Source organism: Scatophagus argus, chromosome 11 (assembly GCF_020382885.2).
Source record: "Scatophagus argus isolate fScaArg1 chromosome 11, fScaArg1.pri, whole genome shotgun sequence".
Classification (NCBI taxonomy): domain Eukaryota; kingdom Metazoa; phylum Chordata; class Actinopteri; family Scatophagidae; genus Scatophagus; species Scatophagus argus.
Window position 1 is genome coordinate 9520487 of NC_058503.1, and position 22993 is coordinate 9543479.

The 22993-nt window shown below is 42.9% G+C and overlaps 1 protein-coding gene across 7 annotated transcripts in view; it reads right to left on the reverse strand.

Moving 5' to 3' along the window:
• Positions 1-22993, reverse strand: part of myo16 (myosin XVI) — a 102007-nt gene that overhangs the window by 6445 nt on the left and 72569 nt on the right. For 4 of the 7 annotated variants that reach the window (XM_046403291.1, XM_046403288.1, XM_046403290.1 and 1 more), the window contains exons 25-34: positions 22234-22430; positions 21029-21109; positions 18943-19148; positions 13723-13825; positions 12961-13057; positions 12574-12847; positions 9663-10045; positions 8299-9543; positions 5672-5824; positions 4278-4363 (exon numbers count right to left, since the gene is read on the reverse strand). In XM_046403291.1, coding sequence (XP_046259247.1) covers positions 4278-4363; positions 5672-5824; positions 8299-9543; positions 9663-10045; positions 12574-12847; positions 12961-13057; positions 13723-13825; positions 18943-19148; positions 21029-21109; positions 22234-22430 — 2825 coding nt within the window. Of the gene's footprint in view, positions 1-967; positions 2291-2804; positions 2912-4277; positions 4364-5671; positions 5825-8298; positions 9544-9662; positions 10046-12573; positions 12848-12960; positions 13058-13722; positions 13826-18942; positions 19149-21028; positions 21110-22233; positions 22431-22993 lie in introns of those variants that run through there. The other 3 variants (XR_006844639.1, XR_006844640.1, XM_046403287.1) reach the window with 3 other exon arrangements.

Below are 22993 nucleotides of genomic sequence, written 5' to 3' on the forward strand. Positions count from 1 at the left end.
ACAATCCTGGTAGATTATTTGCTTTGTTTAGTTGCCTGATAAGAACGCAAACTGTTACCTGAAACAACGTGCCCCCACCAAATCCAACCCCTTGCATTATTTAAATGCAGGGCTTTTCTCCTTCTTAACACCTACTTACTTTTATTCCCACACAAGGGCATGGGGGAGGGAGCCAATATCCAGACCGACATGATAATAGTTGGGTAATGTTATGGTAATAATATGGTAATGTTGGATGACCAGTGGTCATTACAAACTCTCACAGACTGGATGTCATGATGCCACAGAGTTTGATAATAACCTCTGAGCTTCTCATAAAACACACACTTACTGCCGAACAGCTATACATGCTGCTGCGTGCACACCCACACGTGGAAACAGACTCATAAATGTCAGGAAAGCAAATCCCTGCATTTTCTGATTTATACTGTTCAATGCAGCGTGTACATCATCTTCTCACAATATAAAACAAGCAAATTACAATGTATCAGTGCCTCTAGGAGTCCATTTGCTACATTTGCACAACACTAACAAGAGAAAAAATAAAGAAATTTTGTGAATTCATTGTCAATTATTTGTTCTTGCGCAACACGGGGTCGCATGACGAAATGAAAGTTTGTAGTATCCTTTATACACAAACAGAACATAAACAAAGGTAAATAAATTTAGAGTAGGATCGATTGGCAATATCTGTTCTAGATCTTTTCAAGACTCAGAAACAGAGGCCTATTTTAAGAATCATTTTACCCAAACTGGATGATGGAAAGAGAGAGAGAGAGAGAGGGTTTGTCGAGGAGATGTTAGCAGTCATTGATGACCCACGTCAGAGCTCTTTCCCAGAAATCTCAATGGATAGGTCTGGGTATTTCAGAGAAACTAGCATGACACCTTTATTCAAACATAAGCCCTTCAAACTGGTAAACAGGGGATTCATGCAGAGACACCATGGCTTTCTGTCTGTCTGTCTGTCTGTCTGCCTGTCTGTCCTTATCCTTAATGTGTTGTTACTCTGAATAGCAAACATGTGGCACAGTCACTCTGTGTCTCAAGGGAAAAACAAAGATTATTAATCTCTTTACCATCCAATCATTCAGCTGGCAAAATAGACAGTCTGTCTATTCTTTTATAAATTAGCCTAGACTGCTTTTGACTACTAACTACGGGAACCAAAACAAGCCCGTCCATTCATTCCTAACTGAGTTATCCGTCCCCCTCTTCTTCCTTCATCCTTTTCCTTTCATTTATCCCATTAGATCTACTAATCCTACATAAACACAGTCTGGAATGCAGCTAATTGAAAGCCACTCTGGGTCGCAGACTTGTTTCCATCTCTTGAATGAACTCATGGTAATGAACCTGTTCCAGAAAACACATCAGATTAGTGAAGAACCAAAATAAAAGTATCCCCTTTTCCACATTTCAATCATAGAAACAGTGAGCCACAGTTTTACTGGCCAGTTCTGACCAGAGATAATATCAGACACACAAGGATGAAGATCTGGAGTGACTTCTAAGGTTGCAGAACTCTTAGCAAGATGTAATATCAGGGACAACAGTGAATTTGTAAAAAGACTTTAATGGGGTGGGGGTGGGGGGGTCGTGTGATGGATTCAACAGAAAATGCCAGCAGATGAATAAATAACAATAAAAACTGCAGCTCTCCTTTACTGAACAGAGCTAGTTTGAATCTGAGTGTGTGTTAGTCACAAAATTCATGTATATCAGTGTTGGTATGCAAGCTCATTTACATTAGCATTAACATATGCTAATCCAAGGACAGAGTCAAAGGAAACAAGGACGTCTACTGTCCACTACAAGATGCATTTAGCTTACATGGATTAACACTGATCACCTCTCACGTTTAGGAATGCACAACACTGATTTGTTCCCAATATCCGATACACTGTATTAACCTTGGTCATTTTGACCAAAGACTATTTCACCTCAAATATTGTATACGCTGTAATCTTGAAACCCAGAAAGATGCTGACTGGAACTCACAAGAACCCAGATCACATGAATCATCTCACTGAACAACAAACAATGCCGATAACCACCCATTCGAAGGCAAGATTATATTATTATGTGATTAGATTATCTTTGTTGTTACAGTGTGATTCCAATGTATTTGGCAGAGAAAACGTGCAGGTATACGGAAACTGAGTCTAGCTGAACTCAAGAGCTGCAGTTTCCTTTCAGCAATGATGCATAAAAAAGGGGTGGAGGGGGGTGTGTGGGAAGTGGTGGCGAGAGCAGCAGCATCACTGATTCTAGGATCAGACTTTTCGCCCTGGACAGGAGAAAGGGCAGATGGTTAATCTGATTCTAGACCAGTGTTTTAAGGACAAAGAGCACAGGAAACAAGGAGAATAGGTAAAGCTAAAAAATGTCCGGCAACAGCAGTGGTTTTCAAGATTTTTCCCTCCAAATTTTCAGAAGATTTGAGCCTTTAAATCAAAACTACCAGGGATTTGATCAGAACGTAACTTTTCTGTCAGAAATACTGGTTGTTAATGGGGTCCATTGTAACTGTAATGAATTCAACATGACCACAGCCTCTACTCTCCATGAAGGAGCAAGGCTAAACACTTCTTTAAGGCTACCTTAACATCCTACAGGAGTCATTCCCGCTCCAAAAATAGACTTTGGGTAATGGTTTAATGGTTTACTTTAAAGCTTGAAAAAAAACAAAACTTCTGAGGTTTGTTACAGAATCAGGATCATTAATGTCATGATCCCACAGTGGGTCTATGAAAAACACTGCTATTAAGTTTGGAGAGCGGCGAGGAATGACATACACTCACCACATCCCTACATGTGAACAGGGCTTCCAGTGAGCCCCCTTTGCCCCCCCCTCGTTCTTTTAGAGGGCGGCCCCTGCACCGAACGGAGAAAAGTTGAGATGACCCCTCTGGAAGAAAAAGGAGGGAGTGAGAGTAACGGCAAAGCTCATTATAATCAAAGGGAAAAGTGAGAGAATGCTAGAGAATGTGCATCAGACCTTTTTTAAAGGATGTAAGAAGACGTCCTTAAATGGGGTGTGCCTGCACATCACAATTATCTCTCACACACAGACAAGCTTCAAAGAGATGCATAAGACGAGTTCACCCCTAACATTTAGTCGACCTGAGGATTGTGAAGTGGGTACACAGCGTGTCTTCACATGAGTGGTGTGTCCTTAGCTTCTCTAAAAGTGGGACATTGTGTGCTTTGTTCACTCTTGAGCTTCATGCACCACTAACAGTGACACTGAAACACTGGCTGAAGCAGTCTGTGATGAATCTAAATCAGTTTCCACATGGAAACTTTCTCATGAGTGTGGACCAACAGCTGCATCCTGGAACACACGATGCAGTGACACAGAGGTTACCGTCCTCAACCTGTAATTTTGTTAATTTTATCTGACCATGTTATGATTGTAAAATAACAATTTTATCAGCAGCTCAAAAGCTTTCTAATGAATGTTGGTCCACATAGCATTCATGGGTTATCACAAAATTTCATTATCTTTGAATGAATAACAAACAAACATAAAGAACTAGTTTTGATGTTTATGTGTGAAGACAAGTTTAAAAAAAGGAACAAAATCATCTAAAAAATCATTTATTATTGTCAATAAATGTATTTACAGTGAATTCTTGCTTCACAGATGTCAGCTGCTCCGGTACAGAATATCATCACGAGAGCTTTGTGTCATTATGCTGTGACAGGCTGTCCCTGTGGAGGACTTACATGCTATGTAAGCTCTGATATCTTTTAGTTGTTAAATTATTAAAGACTTTCTAAAATACACATGTTTATCAGTTGGTCAAGTGTGTCTTTTTTCAAAAGCTTCTTTCACTCACAGAAGGCTTCCACTTTGTCATCGAGTTGAGTTTTATCAATAGCATCTATACGTTTGTGTGTGTGGTTCTGCATGTGCCCGTGTGTGAGCCCGTGTGCAAGCGTGCGGGACATTAAATTCAATCCTGTAACCATACACCTGTCTGCAGAGCGAGAGAAAGCTCACATGTCATGAGAGATACGTGTGGTTCAAAGGAGGCCACTTTCCTGTCCACTCAAAATGTCAACAAACCCAAAACAAAACACAGACCTGTTAAAGCTGTGTAGTCATTTTGCGTACATTAGTGTGGGCGTGTCAGCATGCGTATGTACATGATCTGTGTGTTACACAAGGTAAGAGGGGTTATGACAAAAAGTAATGGCACCTGTTGCCATCAGTATAAAGCATCTGACAAGAACTGATGTAATGTAACTTTATGTGTGCAGCTGTTTACCTGAGTGTGATGGCTGTCCATGTGTCTGTGCAGAGAGGTAGAGCTCGAAGTGTTTGACTTGCTGTGACTCTCATCCTCCAGCGAACCTGAACGCACAATATCAAAAGCACATTACAAGGCATAAAACATCTGACTGGAAGTCCCACACACAGGGACAGGTACTGAACTTCAGACTCACCAGATGTGGACTGGTGTAAACCCGCCATTGGCCACCTATTTCAGGAGACATTCCCCTTCTATCTACTATCCCTATCGCAATGAGAAACAACCTTCGAGCTAGCAACATACATGCAGAAAATGGCAAGTTACCCTAAACCCAACCTGGTCACTAATGGTATGATCCTAAACAAGATGGCAGCTGTTACCTTACCATGATTTTGCAGGAGCACTGTTGCTACATCCTGGCTTTAGCCTCGCCCAAGATTGTTTTTGGTTTCATGAAATACAAACATGCCAGAGTGTTTTTTTTGCCCATATACCAAAAACACATTGTGGCTATCAGTCTCTCTGAGACTGTTTCTTCAGTGCCTGCGTGCTACTTTTGTTTCAGGCATCTCCAAGATGAACTTAAATTATTATGTAACTTTGTTGTGTCATGGACAAAAGGGTAAAAGGAGAGTTAACAGCTTAATCTGGCCTACCCGATTAATTTCTTCACTCCACAGGTTGAATCAGTGGAGGACATTATTAAAACAATAGTCTAATTTTTTCACTTAGACTTTCACTTAGTGGCTTTCAAACAAAACATAAGTAGCCTGATTTTCACCTTTTGTGATACACTTCGCTCATCCAGATGTACACCTACACACCAACATAACACTCACATACCATTGTACTCAAACAGACCATAACATACATTAAGATGAGCAACAGGTCTCCACTTCCTCCCACTGTGCAAAGGTGAAGCCAAAATATCTTGGACACTAGCGCTGCCATTTTGTGCTCACATAATTCAGAGCCCACGACTGCAGTAGTGATCAGGCAGTGGAGCTGCAGGATCAAGTTCCTGCTCAAACACCTACCTGAAACAACTGTGAGCAACACACAGAAAAATGACTTGAACAAACATCAACATGAGAAGAGCAACCCAAAATGATAGCAACCATCTTTAGAAAAAAATTATTTGATGTGTACTTCGAGTTTTTAGTTTGGTCAAAGTCCCCTCTGCTGACAAGCTCTCATGTCATTAATCTTTATATACAGTCAATGATACAGACATACATAACGTATTCAGCCTGGACTTTTTTTTTCACCACACAATAGTGTATTTATTACACAATTGTTTTGCTCTAGTGTTTATCATCTCTTTCACCCTCTGCATCCATCCACTTGGACAATGCAGTGAGTCACCTATATGAGAACAATGTGATTTGAATTATCAATGTAAATGTTACCGTTGGAGATCTGGTTGCCGTTCTCTACGGGGGCTGGGCTCGGGGAGTGAGGAGAGTGGTTGTTGGCATTCTTGTCCTGAAGCTGCAGCGATGGTGAGGTGGGGGCAGAGCCACATTCTTCCCTTCCTGGTAGATTAATATTAGAATTGAATCCTGGGAGGAATTTTGCCAAAGGAAAACACACTACAGGTCAATGCATGTCATATATATATAATAGATATTAGATACAGTAAATATTTATAACATTCAAACTGTCAAACAGTGCGGGAACTTTAAGCTTTTAATGATGCTGAATGTTGCAAAATCCTCCCACTATGCTGATATTTTATAATTTTGCAATTCAGCTAATCATGCGCTAATTTCCAGTCAGTCCCACCCTTAGCCTTGCTCTGTCAGCAGAGAAGGTGACTCCACATGACCGGCCTTTGCCCGTGCTACTGCTCCTCGGGGCTCACATGCTCCCAAACACTGAATGAGGAAGCGACTGTGGTTACATATGTGCATGGGAGTGAGAATGGGAATTCGTCAGCTGCTGTCCCACACTGAGAATGCATGCCTTGCACCCCCGCCCCCATGGTCACAAGATGCCTAAATATAAACTTGGCAAACGCTACTATAGGTCCCACGGGGTAGGTGAGTGTTTCTGAGGCACAAAAGACCAGGTAGTGGGAGGCACGAAGTCCATGTGAGGGCTGCATGCTTGTAACGAGATGACTCACAGTAAATATTTGGATTTCTACAATGAAGACTACTGGTCTTTTAGCCAATTTTGGGAAATTTGTATGTCGCTGTTAAGACATCTGGTGTCTTATTGACTGTGATTTCCTGACGTCTGCCAAAACCACCTGCCCTCCTCCCCTGGCATTCCTGTGGTTTTCTCATTCCCTGAGGATGAAGAAGGGGAGGAGGAGGAAGGAGAGGCAGCTGCTCTTCACAGAGATGTCTGGGATAGCAGCTGTCACCCCTGGCCACTCCCACAGCGTCAGGTATCACACTCAGTCATTTAACAGCCAAGAGGGAAAGGAAGTAGGCCATCCTGTTAAGCCCATTGGCATCCCAATGCACTGTGATCTAAGCGGACCGCCTTGCTTTGCCTACTCAAAATAACAGCAAGGTTGTGAACCCCAGTGCCAGGTCCCCCCTGTCACACACACTCTTTCCATGATGCCAGCGCATTTCCTGCGCAGGTCCAGCTGCTGACGAACAGTTAAGTGTGGGACGTCATGTGAGGCATATGCGTCAGTCTCTTGCCCTCACTCTCATACCGTCTCTTATAAGGAGTTCTGCTTCTAAACCTATGAATGTGTTATGCTTATAGAAGTGTAACACAATTGTGTCTTTCACAAATCAAGCAGCTCCACAATACTTTCACTTGACTGCAATTTTTCTAACTGTTCGGGATGTCCTGTTCGCTGCTGCTTGGCAGTCACACTGCCTTCAGTAGAAGATGAGTGAGCTGTTAAATATTTGATACCTATCCTCATTATTCTACTGCTCATATATTATTAAACCAGCCACAACTAATACACTTGGAGGAAAGAGAGACTTAGACACAAACACAGTGGCACAACGCAGCTTCTACCTTCTCTCATGTGCCTGTGCTTTCTCAAAGTGCAGATGGGAAATTCAATTTCATAAGAGCACCACAAAGTAATCTCTTCCTGGGTTTCAAACCTCTGACCTGAAGACCCTCCCCTTTCATTTACTTTGTGTGACAAATACGTTTGGCTTCGTTTCGCAAAGGTCAACCTTTGCATCAGTGTCACACAGCCTATATGTGCCCTGCATGTAGCGCACCGAGCTACAACACACACAAACACAGCTAGATAATTCTTACAGTGCAGTGTGATGCTAAGTGGGATGCACCAGCTAACTCATTAGGCTACATGTTAGAAGGCAGCTGCAGCAGCCAAAGGGCACAGCACTGGAGACTGTAACAAATGGGCTGCCTCAAGTGGGCCAAAGAAGGCGGCTGGTTACAACACCTGAATCAATGTAAGGAGTTTCTAAATGCACAGAGGGAGGGATTTTTGAGATAGGCTGTTGGGTGCTGGTGCTTCTCACCTCTCTACCACAGAGCATATGTGTAAACCTACATGAACACAGATCCACAACCACACACAGAAACACAAAGTTATTACTTACCTACAACCCCACACTACTCCTGTACAGAAGGTAATCATCTAGCACCTCATAAATCATGTGGGACTGAACTGGCTGAGACTTTGATCATGAACTCATCACACTAGACAGTTCAAATAAAGCACTCCTGAACAAATGCTTGCACACACACACACACAGAAGTACCCACATTCAGGTGGGTTGAAAATTTGCCAATTTGAAAACAGACAAAGCAAATGTTAACTCCCTGACCTACAGACAGTACCTTACCCACACACCAGGTTTGCAGCCTAGTGATTTGGCCTTGTCTGGTGTAAGGTATCACAACTACTTATGGGCCATTCTCCCATCGATTTACGCCAATTTAAAAACAATTGGTGAAAAAAAGGTGCCCCCTACTTTACTTGTGCAGTAATCTTTCCAATCTTTTCTCTACTCGCGTCTTAGATGTGTGTAACTGTGTGTCAGACTGGGTGTGTATGTGTGTGTGAGCATTACTGACAGACCTCCATCTCTCATCTTGCGGCCAGATGTGGACTTCCTTAGCAGGCTGCGTCCAGAGCTGAACAAAGTGTTGAGCTCATCCAGGGGGCTGGTCAGGGGTCTGCCATTGGCTGGGTTGAACAGCAGTGGAGAGGAGGAGCACGAGTGGGCTCTCCGAGGCTCAGGGCGAGACATCTTCACTGGGGAATACGGAGGTGGCTTTCCCAATGGTTCCCCACTTGATCTTTGAGAGCATGAGGTTTTGGGGGAATCCGAGCTCCCTGTGACAGATGATGCTCGTGTCAGAGCCAGAAAGTTGGCCTCAGGTGGGAAGGGGAAGTGTGAAGGAGGTCTGTAGGGGGGAGGTGGGGCACTGGGAGGAGGAGGGGTGAGTGGAGGTGTGGACTTTTTCTCTGGCATGAGGACAGTAAGGCTAGGGGAGGAGTCGGCCCTCTGACGAGCGTACTGTGGGGACAGGGGACTGTCTGGGCCGGTAGCATAGTTCAGGTTTGTCTCAAACACAGGTAGCTTCTTTACTTCTAGTGGGGTAAGGGGTGACTCATCTGAAGCAGGAGAGCAGGTGACAGGGGAGGGGGGGAACACCAGGAGAGGTGGACGGTGGGGAAGCAAGTTGGGGAAGGGAGCAGGAATGTCACAGCTGCCATCTTTGCCATGTGGCGTTTTGGGTGTTCCGCTGTTGAATGTGCTCTGTGAGTGAGTGACGTCCATGGCAGCGGTCACCCCCGCTGCCATCCGTTTGGTCTCACTGCTCTGTGGAGGAGATGTCCCTAATCCCACCAAGCCCAAGCCTAGAGCCTCCAGTCTGGCTGCCTTGGTAACCACAGCGGCAGGAGTTCCACCATCCTCTGGAGGAAAATACTTCATCTCCTCGTAGACAGCCTCTGAGTCAGCCTGCTCTGGGCTATCAGGGGGCTCCTGGAGGCTCCGAGCCCGTGGCTGGGAGCCCAACATTTCTATGTACACATCCTCCTCATCTTGGCCCTGGTACAGGCTCAGTCCCATCCCTTGTGGTGCATCAAGAGAGGCTGCTTTCTGCATCAAACCACCAAACCCTCCAAACCCCCCAGCACGGGACAGCAAGGCCAACTTTACATCAGCAGGGCGCAGCTGGTGGATGTGGGGTGCTACAGCGTTGATCTCTTCATATGAGCCAGTGAGCTTAGTGTTGGGACTGCGTTTAGGTTTGGGAGGTGGCACCTTCCTCATGGTAGTGTAGTCATCACTGTGAGGACGGGGCTTGGACAAAGCTGAGGAAATTATAAAAGAAGCAGTTAAATCCAGTGAAAGTCAAGGCATTAGACTACAGCACTTAAGCAGAAAAAACACCATCTGTTGTATTTACTAAAGACCAGTAGAGGTGAAATACCTGCAGGGTCAGTGGGGGACAGCTGGGACTTAGGAGGGCTTCCAGCTGGTGAGCCATAGCCCTCTGGAGTGGGGCTCTCTTTGGCTGCCACTGTCAACCCTGCACTAACTGCTTCATAAGATGCACTCAGACGAGTGTTAGGGTCCCTCTTTGGTTTGGGAGGAGGTTGCTTACGGGGAGAGGAAAGACCTCCCCCACCTGTGCTGTCCTCATTGGTATGAGGTATCTGCTGCAGGGCTGGTTTGATGGATGGACTGGCAGAGGAATGGACCATGTTCTCCATGGCAAGGGGGGTTGGTACTGAGCTAGACCGAAAGTGGCGAATAACTCGACTGCCCCCGTTGACAGGACCCTCATAGCCTTTCCCATTTTTCTCCAGAACCCTACAAATGGGAAGAATAATAGAAGTCACATTTAAATGGAAAAAGGAAAAACGGTTTGACCATCTTCCCCTACTGTCCCCATCACTTGTGCTTGATTCAGGTGTTTCACAAATGAAGCACAGGCACAATTTTTTCCCATCCAATAATTTTCTGATCCAAATTGATTTAATCATACCATTTAGATCATCAGCACACTCAAACTCAATGTATGCCTGCTTCAACTGTCATGCCACAAATATGAGCTAAGGAGGCCAATTGGAGGATAAAGACAGGAGAGATTATGTTTTAAATCTAATCTCCTTGCAGTAATTTGATAATAACCAGTTTGATATTTCCTTTGCTAATCTGTGTGAGCCATCTGTTGGTTCCACGATTGCAAGGGGGGGGGGCATGTGTGTAGGTGATGGGGGAAGGCATTTCAAAAACCCGCAGAGAAATTAGGTGAGTTTGGGGGCTTGTGTGTGTGCGTCTGTGTATTTGTGTGCGAGTCTGCAGAAGTGTGTACGTGCTTACTAATCCGCTCTACAATACGGCCACCACGACTTCCCTCCCAGCCCGCCCACTGACAACCCTCCTCCTGTTCGAAGGCCCCTTGTGCTCCTGTCTCCTGTCCCAGCAGCACGATGTTACATGCACAAGGACACACCAAAGATAAAGCGATTGTGTGTATATTTATTTTCATCTTTCAGGATGTATTGCTGCATCCTCACATTAAAACGCAATTTAATTGTTAAAAGATTCATAAAAAGTATTAAAAATTGCTGTTTCAGTCAGTGCAGTGTGGTGAATTTTTACATTTTTAAACTGTTACCATTGCACATTGAAATAACTATAATGTGTCATTTTCAACACTAATGACTTTTATCACAAGAACTTTAAAGCATTTTAAGGTTTTGAGGCAAAACACCTGTATGTGTCTATGAGTTAGAAAACAAAACTTAAAAAATTTAAACGATTTTGCCAAAAAGCCTGATTTAAATATTAGTAGCTAATCACTGTCAATCTGAAATGAAATTCAATATTATGCAATAACGGCAATAGCAAAGTTAAATAAGAAAGCATAAAATGCATCACACATACGCATTTACAGGTTCATAAGTCACATTTCAGGCATAACCTTAACCAAAGCTGTTTTTTTTTTTTTTTTAAATTAGGGAAGCGACTTTGCAAAATGAAAGTCGTTCATTTCGCGCCCGCTCTCAAGAGCTTCTTATTACTTGTTTTTTTTTTTTTTAGCACTCCAGGGTTATTCAATTTTCTCTCCATGATATGTTATATTAGAATGAGGAGAGGTGGAGATAAGATAGCGTTCCATAGGTGCAACACAGTACTAATACAATCTGATCACACAGCTCATTATCTGACTATCCATCATGAAATGCACAATTAAAAGCTTACAACGCACAGGAATATAACAACATCATTAATTACAAAATACACATTGTGCACACACAGGCCCACACACATGCAGAAACACACATATATTGAAAGGCAAATTATTGCTTCATACATTCATAAATCCTGCAAATGACAGGAATTGCAGATCGTTTATTTTTCAGGCTAAATATTCCTACAGTCACTATGAGGCCATCACATTCAGCATTATGATGTATATTGTAGTGAGTAATAAAACACCTATTTTAGTGAGAATATAGTCTTGATTGGTTGCATTGGTGTGAAGCAATCAGTAGCACAGGCCTGTGCAATATGACCAAAATCTCATATCCTGATATAGGTCATTTCATATGCAGATAATGATACACATCACAATATAGCAAATTTTCTGCAATTTTAATGAATGTAAAATGACCACACAGAAAGGCCTATTTCTTATTACATTTTGAATTACATACTAGACAAATAAAATGTACTTACTTAATTTGGATTATTTTTATACTTCTATTCAGAGCAAATTTTAAATTAAGCATGTAACAAAATCTAAATATTAATAGATAAATGTGAAAAGGTAAACAGAAATCACATGATTCTTATATAGGTGGGAAACAGAATGACAGTATAACTGTGGTGAGAATAAACTCTATCAAGTTCCATCTACTAGTTGTACCTATACCTCTGCTGCGCACACACACATTGGCTAGCCCTGCCATTTCTGCCTGTGTCTGCTCTTTTGACTGTCTTCATTAGAATTATGGTTTGTATGGTTTATATGGTTGATCCTTGTTGTTAGATGTAGTGTATCAGTTGCTCGAAACCAGCGTGGCACCAAATGACACTGCAGCAACCAGGGGCACTTAAACGCTTTCACAAAGCAACAGCATAAGTAGATTTGACATAAAAAAGACATGTGGCACCACAATCAGTACAACAACAAAATAAGAGATAGTATAGATATGAAACGACATATCTTTATATTTCATCAAACAATAACGTAATGCAAGTCTATCTTCCAAACAGCACTTGACAAACGGGGGAAAAAAATATCTGCACATCTACATTTATTAAATATTCATGTATCTTTATCTTCAGATGTGAATGGAGGCATGTGAATTGTGAAGGTGCTAATTTACCTCCTGACAGGTTGATCCTCTTCCTTGCCCACCGGCTCAGGCCTCTCACCAAGAGGTGGGCTGTTGCCAAAGGTGTTGAGAACGCTGCTGCCATGGCAGCGCAGACGGTCGCTCTCTCTTGCGATGTCGGACGCGTTTTGGATGACCAGCTGATCATAGGTTCGCAGCCCCATGTCCTCTGCCCCCTGCAGGAAATGCTGCACACTGCACTCCTCCTTCTGCTGTGATGACAGCCTACGATGAAGACGCTGTCTGGCCAGCCAGCCACGCACCACTGAGATATGAGAAAGAGGAGTTAGTGGAAGACACAGAAGTGAGAGGTTTCAGTGAAAGAGAGACAGTGGAACCCTAAAAGTAATAATGTTGGTTTGTTATTTTGCACATTACCTTTCTGACAGGTGATAATCTTTTTATGAAGCTGGTAGCAGCGGTCGTTCAGCTGGTCTGCCTGCCAGTATCTCAGAAACACTTTACTGCTGCCCATCTACACACACAACGACAATCACAAGAGTGCTAGTTGAAAGATGAGAGAGCAGTGATGTAGCAGTGATGTATGATAATAGGTGGGTGTGGAGCGTGGGCAGGGGATGGTGTGCGCATGTTGACACTGAATTCATTTCCTGGGCTTAGGGGGCATTTGAAAGGATGACAGAGGTCACTCCATACCAGGTGCACAGAACTGTGAGGCTGACATGCTTCCACTGACAGACACTATTCATTCCAACACATGCTACTTGTAGGAGTGGTGTGTGTGTGTGCGTGTGTGTGTGTGTAAAGCAGGGCTGTATGAAAAGGTGTCTGCTGGGCATTGTGGGGGAGTATGTATGCGTGTGCGAGACGGGAGCTGATGTGACCTGTAGGGTCACACACTCAGACACAACAGCAGTCTAGCAGACAGGACAGAGAGGGGGCTGAATGGTGGTCCAGGCTGCCACTGTGTGTGTGTGTGTGTGTGTGTGTGTGAGGAGAATGATGATGAGGTGGGACAGCTGGAACGAGTTGCCAAAGATTCCATGGGATCTTTCAAATGGAGGGTCAGGGATTAAGTCATTTGGCAAATCTTTTGTTGTTGATGGAGACAGAAAAAGGGGCAAGACACAGACACATGCACAAGCACACACACAGACACATGCACGCGCACACACACACCTGCCATCCCTGGAGTTTGGATTGTTGCAGAACTGAGCGACATCTCTCCTCCGATGACAATTTCTTCTTGTCTCCCAAAGTTGGGACAACAAGGTCTTTGTATCTGGAGACACAAATAAAAACAGAAAACATGAAAGCTGCAGAGGTAAAAGTTCTCAAAGTGGTGAACTTAAACATTTAGAAGAAACACAGTGACACCCCCTCTTGTCAGAAACAATGGGTTCAAATGTCAGTGGGGTCATACGGCAGACCAGCCAGCATCTGCTCCTATTGGTGTTGCCCCAGGCAACCGTTGCTATGAGTGGTCAGCTGGATGGAGACAGTGGTTTGTTTGTGCCTGAGATGGTGGGGGTAAAAGGGAAAGTGAGTGAGAGAAATGTTGACAGAGAAATCACTGAGAAAATACATATAAAGGTAAACAATTGCAGAAGTTTTATATGTGGCCTCAATTCTGAATGCAATAGATATAGAATAGATATGAATGAATGAGTAGATAAAGGCCGACATGACAGTTTAAATGCCCGGACAAACAAAATGTGATTGAAATAAAAAACAATTACTCCGGACAAACCCTAAGCCCCTCTTCACCTGCTCTAGGAAGATCGAGCAACTATATAATTTGTGCAAAAACACTACATAATAAACATAGAGCAAGTGAAAATTAAAGTTAAAATGGTATAACTGACTGCCAAAGGTAGAAGAAGGTACATTTGTCAACAAAACAAGCATGAGGAGGCAGTTTATTGAGACAATGGCCCTCCTCCCATATCCCCATATATATGAATATGTTTACACAACTAAAACAATATTATAATTAGGGTATGCTGTGAATCTATCTTGTTCAGCTTTGACAAGAACATGATCACCTGTGATAAACAACTATCAAAGAGATCTCTTCTCCATTGTCTGTAGAGTAACAGGATACTCTGATAACTAAAAGTTGGGAAGCTGTGTAAAATAAAATAAAAAAACAAACAGTGCAGACAATGCAGGAGACACAATTCACTATTTTTAAGGCAACTGACTGAGAGTTTACTCTTGAGAGTATTACCCTTAAAGTTTATAAATCACAAATTAAGTTATTAGAGCTGCATGATATTCCCATATTGATGATAACCATAATATTCAAAATGACAATAATCTTGTTTTGTGAATTCTTTTAGCCATAACAATCGTGTATCTGATATTGACAGCCTTATTGACCCCTGATGAGCTTTTTATGTAGCTCCATAATAACAAGAGTATCATCTTTTAGACATCAATGTTGAAGACATATTAAGGATGTATAAGATATGTAATAATACATACTATATGTACAGAGATAAGTTAGTATTTCTGACATTTTCCCCATGAAAGAGGAGCCAGCCAAGTATATACAAAGGAACCCAAACTTCACATCAGTCACTTGGTCAGTGTTTCCATTTTGTTATTAATGAGAGGCAGAGAAAACTGATGATGTCATACATCACATGAGGAAATACAACAAGCAAATGGCTGGAAGCTTAAACCACTTGTGCTGTCAATAGTGAGTGAGTGAGGGCATGTGAATGTGGGATGAGTTGGATTTGGAGGAGTGGGGTCTGTCTGAACTCTCCCTAACCCTCTCTCTCTATGGTAATACCAGTCCCACAGACAGCACACGCTGTCCCACTGGGCCTATAAAACACAAAGGAACTCTGTAAACCCATGACCTCCCCTATGAGGATATGAAAACCATCGATAGTCCCTGCTTTACAAGACCCAAGGGGACTTCATGTGGAGTCAAAGAAGTGAAATAACCTCTTTGATAAGAGTTTAAATGGAAGTCTACGGGGTCCTAAAGTGGTTCTCTGTGACCAAAGAGCCATCAGTGACTACTGTGACTGAGCATCACAAAAGTGGTAAAGGCAACGCAGCTGGAATTTAAACCACTAACTTCCTCTCTGAAGCTGCTATCCATCAGACAAACCTTTCAGTTCCCACATCCTCAAAGACTATTGGCTTTGTTCAGTCATGGATTTTCATCCCATTGGTGAGTCTGAATGATTGATACTGTTCTCTAGGTAACTTAATAACCTACAAATGTTTGTGCTTATCCCTCAGTGGGAGGTAATGAGGACCCACTTGGACATGCCCTTACAGAAAACCTGACCTATATGTTTTGTGACATCCATCCATCCATCCATTTTCTATACCGCTTATCCGTCAGGGTCGCGGGGTGTTTTGGGACATGCTCTATGAATACTGATGCATCTTTCTCATTCACTTTGTAAGAATAAAAAATAGAAGAAAGCAACACATGTGGAGGGCTGGGATTTTCAGAAACAAGGTTCAAGTGGTGGTATTTGACCTTACACATTGGCACAAAATAAACCCGGCCACAAAACACATAGTGTATCATAAAAGACAAATAAAAGCAACGGTAAAATAGATTTCCTCGTAAATCACTCTGGTTACCAGGACACTAATGGAATTTGCTTCAGGGGACTACTATGACTTCATGAAGTGGCCTGCCTGGTTCCAGTGTGTAAGCATGTACGCACTTTCGTGTCTGTGTTCACGAAAATATAGCAACCTGAAGATTAATGGCTGATTCATTGGTCTGCCATTTTGATTAGTCAAGGGCAGGGGTCTGTTCTCAAAGATTTCCAAATAGACAGAGAAAAGGCAATAAGAAACCGGACAAAATTGATATAGTGCGTGTGCAAATCAGACAAATTGACAGAGAACAAAGGAAAGATAAAGACTGAACTGAAGAAACTGAAAGGCAGAAAGACATAAAACATTTTGGGACCGGCAGGATAGAAGAGGTGGGGAGATGAAAGGAAAAAAAGAAAATGGTGGATCAGAAGAGAGAGCATGTGAGAAATGGTTGAGAAATTATGTGAGAAAGCGCTCTGTGAAGACAGCAGTGTAGTCCACCCCCACCCTGCAGCAGCTTCCTCCTTGGCCAAGGCTGTTTCATTCATTGGTTCTGTCTAAACCCAGTGGAGGAGAGTCAGAGAGATATGAATGGCACTTGGGCTGAGCAGACTGGTGTCTTTGTGAGTGGCAGCCAGTTAAATTAACCACAGCCATAATGTATAAACAGCAGAACAGGAACACACGTCAGACAAAGGGGCATTCAAAAGGTCCATTTGTATGCACACACGCACACACACACACACACACATACATACATACAAACACGCAAAGAAAAAAAAAACACAATACACCAATACACACAACTCTGTGCTGGACAGTAAGAAATTTCTGAGCACACAAAAATGGTAATTCCATTATTTTTTCAGTGATGAGTGTGGTTAAAATTACAGTTCCGTAGTTTCTAATTCCAGTAACGTTATGTTATTTCAACATTTTGAGGATTCAGCATGTTTGCCGTTTTACTGGTAGGCCAATGGGAGTATTCATATCAGTTACCTAACTGATCTGATTCATGTTAGCTCAACTACATCTAGAACGGGAGCTTGGGCGTTCCTGAGATATCTTATTTACAAGAATGGCATAGACAGACAACCCCAAAACATAAAGCTTCCAGTCATGCCATGCCAGCATGGAGGCATAACTAACAACTTCAACATTACAATGTGAATGTACAACAGAAATCTTCGAAAACAGGCTACAATCTCAGTAAAACTGCAGGAGAGTGAGATCACAGTCAAAATCCCTTCATCCTATGTCAGACCAGTTCACTGGAAATACACACATTACTGTGCTCACACGCTTTGGTTTATACCCAGCCCTGTAATGATTAAGTTCCCCCTTTCTAGTGACCAGCTGGCCCTAGTGATGCTCAGTTATCTTCTGGGCGCACCCATTGCGAACACAGTGTTATCATGCAACACATGGCTCCCTAACACTATGTGACACTCACTCACATACAGTCTCACACACATATGGTTTAACAAGCAGCTTTCACATAACCCTCATCAGGAATCTTTCAATTACAGCTCGAACAATGAGAATGTTGGCTCTACAAGGTTTATCCATCAAAAACACAAAGGAGCTAGAGGAAGCTTACGGACAGACAACAATATAATCTAGATTGGATTCACTTCATTCATTTAACACCAGCCTAGCTCTCCAGATTCAATTCCCCATTCAGGTTTTCCCTCATGAAAACCTATTATCTGAGTTTCACTTATCTATTTCACTTGGTATATGTTTGGCCAGAAATAATAAGTGTCAGACTGTACCTACAATAAATGCAGTTCACTTCATCCACTTGCGCAGTGCTCTACAGGGCTTGGGTAGCTCTTTTCTGTATTGTATATCCTTTTGCTGGTTAAGAGATACTTCAGCCCACCAGTAAAAATCCAAAAAATGAATTCAGGGTTAGAATACTGAGCAGAATCTTAGTTCACTGTATTTTCTTTTAATTAAAGTTTGGGCAGACACCACCAGTTTATGTATGTGTGTGTGTGTGTGTGGTGATGTGATGATGTTTACAGCAGGGTAGTGGAAACTTTTGGGGGGTCATGTGACCAGCTTTGTCCTCTCTTATTATCTGGCAGGAATGTACATGTTAATCCTTTTATCCCCAAAAAGAGAGAGAGGGGGAGAGAGAGAGAAGGAAGACGACAGACTTAGAGCCAAATCCTCTCAGTATTGCACTGGTTCTCAGAATCAGAGGAACAGGAAGAGAAAGACTGAGACAAACAGCCAAACTGTGAGGGAAATACAATAAAAGAGTCGAGAAAGGAGGTGATGGGAAGAAATAATGACTGACATCTGGGTGTGGAAGATGGGAAAAAAAGAGACCTTCCGACAACTGACTGGTTAATGTGTGTGTGTCGGGCTGACATGGGAAATGTGATAGTGGCATTCATCAGCTGCAACAGACTCTAAAAGAGCCATTCAAGGTCATTTTGTGCTTCTGACAGCAAGGGTTGCTGTGACTTGTCAATGCTATTGTGCAAGTGCGCACGTGATCCTGTACAGCAGATGTAGCGAAGGAATATGTTGTCACATTTTGAGCTTACTCTGACCTGCTCGCCCTGTCACACATAAACAGACAGAGATCACAGCGACCTGCTGGGAGTCTAATATATTTGAACAACTGAGACACACACAGACATAGAAAAGAAGCATAGCAATCCACCATCTTCAAGACCTTAAAAAGCTGGAAGAGAGGAAGAGGCTATGAAGTGAATAAATTAGCACACAGAGATGGAACAGTAACTTCAGAGGTGTTGTGACAGCTACAGCACTCTCAGTTATGCACCATGCTCTGCCACTGACCTGCTGAGGAAGCCTGGGAAGGACAGGCGGACAGGGTATCCATAACGGATCATGCGCACCATTTCAAGCACCCCAATGTACTGCAGCTGGGCAGAAACATGGAAGCTGTCGAAACTGTCTGGTTGACCACTGGCATTGGGGCGCACACACTCCACAAAGTGAGGAGTGCAAGCCTGCAGCTTACTGATCACCTCTGACAGCGAGTTCTGCAACAGGAAAAGTGAGAGGAGATACAGTCAAAGATACTGAGGGGTAATTTTACAATCAGAAGTGAATGAGCAGAAAGTCGTGCTTTCATTAATAACATTAAATAGTATTCGGGTTGCTCTAGGACAGTAAGTGCTACAGACAAAAACGCTCTTCGTCTTCTTCCTTTTGATGTTGTAACATTGATTTCTGAGTCACAGTGACTGAAGTGAGATCACGTTGTGTTTGGGACAAAATGGTCTGATTTTTGGGGGTGTGTTTTTGCCTCTGGAGGAAGCAAAAACACAAAGGGCTCCTTGGTCTTTCAAAGGGTGTGTGAGTGTGAGAGAGTTTTTCTTCAAGCCCTGTATTCCCGGCTGCTGCATCCAAAATCCACGTAAATACTTACATCTGCGTCTTTGCCACTCCTCTAACTGACGTCACTCTGTGCTCTGCATACCTTTAGGTACAATGATCAGCACCTCTCCCCTCATCGTTGCACGTCACTGACAGCATTTATACTGCCGTCCTCTCTCCAAACACATGCACGCACACACACAAATACGTGAGCACAGCACACAGTGGTTGTTGTTCATTGTTCATTCATTCATGTGGAGGGCTTCATGCTTGGCTTGGTACAGCATCATTCTCCAGCCCACTCTCTCCTTCGCTGCCATTCCCTGAGGGACCCATCGACCACAAGCCCACAACTCTGATTGTGCAACACACTGGCTTCATTCAAACCAAAGGTACTGCTTCTCGGGGCCACATTTCAGCCTTCTTGCATCACCAGCAGATACTGAACTGCATTCCTTGACCTGAATATTATTGCTGCTTTATATATAGTTATTAAATCACAGTACTCTTCTTTAAATATGTCTTAGCGCTGCAAAGGTTGTGTTCAAGGATTCAAGGAGCTTTATTGTCATTTCACACACGTAGAACATGAGTGGAACGAAATTAGTTTCCCCGGTCCCGGTATAAGCCCAATTGCCTAACAAAATAAATATAAATATAAACAACGCTATATAATATAGTAGAATATCATGCATAAGTTGGAATGATGTTCAGTGGTTTGAGGACCAGGATGAGGGGGTGGTTATGCAAAGATCAGGAAGCAGAAACTACAACAGTTTCCTGAGATGAGGACTAAATTCACAATAAAACAATTAAGTTTCACTGACAGATCTAAGTAAAAATTTTGAAGTGTGATCCAGATGCAGATACTCTATGTAGCAAACGAGTGTTTGGTAAAATAAAGACAAAAGTAAAATGAACAAACTGGTTTTGTTTTACCGGCATCAAAGCAGTAAAATTAACTTAAATACTGACCTCAAAAGCTGTTACACATGTGCTGTATTAGATGCTTGTTATGACAATGACAATCACTGCTTCGAAGGTATGCCTGTAAGCTTAATTTGTTGTTTTAACATTTTTTTTTTTAACTATTGTCCAGAGAGGCTGAAAATCATCAAACATCAAAATCCTTTTCCAAATTGCTTTTTCAGTGAAAGGTCTGAAAGAGCCTGCCTCTGCATGCATTGAGCCAGAAGCAGAGTACACCGTGGGCTGGATGCTAACACATACAGACACATAAACAAATGTATACCTATGGACAACTTAAAGTCCAAGCACCAGACCTGCACACCTTTAGACTGTGGGAGGAAACTAGCATGGGAGAGAATGTACACAGACAACATGCAAACTCCACACAGAAAGAATCCTGCAGATGGCAGATTCAGATCTTCTGGCTGTGAGGAAGATGTGCTGACCAATTAATCAATAACCTCATTAATGACTTTTATGGAATAGAAACTGAGCATCATGGTTTATGACTTAGAGACCTTCATTAGAATTAGGCCTGACCTTGTCTTACACAGAGGAGGGAAATGACTCTTACCCTTAGCTGGACAGCCACTGTGATGGGCCCACAACGCTCTAGCCGTTGGAGGAAGGAGCTTGAGCCTTTCTTCTTCAAGATCTGACAAGAGATAATGGAGAGAAAAATTTATGAGATACCCGTGCATCAACCTTCAAATGGCCCCTGAGGAACATGTAATCATTACAACATAATCGTCACATATAATAACATCATATCACGTGATGTGGCTTTGACTAGAGACTAGAACATGACAGTTAAAAATCATTTTGCATTATTGCTGTATGGGATGTTTGTAATGCACAATGAACACTCCTGTTAGACCACTTCTCTGTCAGATCCAAGTATTCAGTTTCTTGTGCTTTATAGCCAAGCTTGGCCAATGACACTTATTGTCTTATTTATTGTCCTACACCCAGGGTAGTACTGCAATATTACTTAATGTTACCGTATAAGGCTGCTGGGACAGATCAGGGAGGTGAAAGAGGTCTTATGTAAGTCTGTTCTCTAGATGGCTAATGAGCCACAGAGACAGCAGGCAGAGCTCCCAAAGAGGTTACACAACCAGCAAGACTTTTCAGTTATCCTTGTGCACAAGTATGTTATGTTTTCTAAAGATTTAAAAAAGATCAAGTGCAGACAGGGACAGCAAGCGGGAGGATGGATTGAGACAAAGAAATCTGGCATATTGAGAATGTATTTCACAGGTGTGTCTGATAAATAATGTGTTTCTTTATGATTGTGTGTCATGAGAACAGAAAGAGGAAATCACACGACCATGTGTGTGTGCATATGCATGCATGCTTGTGGAGTTTCTCCCACCAACAAATCCTATTCCTAGAGGTTTATAGAGCGCTGTGGTGGGAAGTGGCCAAAATTAGACTGGTTTCTTCCCCCCAAAAATACTACCCCTGTTTTTCCATTGATTGGGACAGCAATCAGTTGCACAAAGAGCTCCAAAATTTACCGTGTCACCTTCTGAATGGTTCATCAATTCTTATATTATTCGTTTTAAAGGCTAGTTTGAGTGATGCACCTTTTGAGGCAATGTGTGCTTCAAATCTAATTGTCAAATAATAAAAGCAGACAAAATTACAAGGCCTTGAACATCCTTTGATGCTCAAGCATATTCTGGGGTCGATCATAGCTATAGTGCAACAACAGGCTTACAGCATGAGTGGTTCTTTAAATCCGACACTCACCACTCTGTGAACAGTGTACTGTACCTTGGTAAGGTCATGGTACCTCCGGGGCTGTTGGGGGACTGTGTTGGCAGTTACAAGGGAGGGTGACGGCATCCTGTGGAGTAACAGTGCAGCTTTAGGCCCCCTCAGCCCAGCACGGCCCTGGGCTGCTGGCACCAGAGAACCAGTCTGAGTCAGCTTGGACTGGAAGAGTTGCTGCAGTAACACACTTTCACTGGCTGCTGGGCACAAAGCACATACATGCAGAGAGAGGGAGGGAGAGAGAGAGAGAGAGGAGGAAAATCAAGGTGAAAAGAAGCAACAGCATTGGTGGAAATAAGGGGGTGGAGGAGGATGAGGATAGGTGGAACAGAGAGAGAGAAAGAAAGGAGTGAGAATGGTGAGGAGGATGTAAACAAGGAGGGAAAGAAGCATGAGAGGAGGAGTCGGGGTAGGGAGGAGGCATGAAGTTAGGCTCCATGTAAACAATCAGTCAGGCAACAAGAGGGGGTGGACCAGGCCACTCGACAACACGTGGAGCAGTCCACAACAACAATGAGCTCATTCAGAAAGCCAAACAACATGTGTGTGAACGTGGGCGTGAGGCTCTCATCTGAAAGGCTGAGAGAGAGAGGGAGAGAAAGAGTATGGGAGGATGATGGCAGGTAGGCGTACAAAGCAAAGAAAAACAAACATGAGCCCTGGACTCATTTGAGGGCTTAATTAGACACAGCTACAAGAGTAATTGTCTTTTGATTTAAAGTAATCATTGCGACCACCTGAATATAGACTTACACAGAAC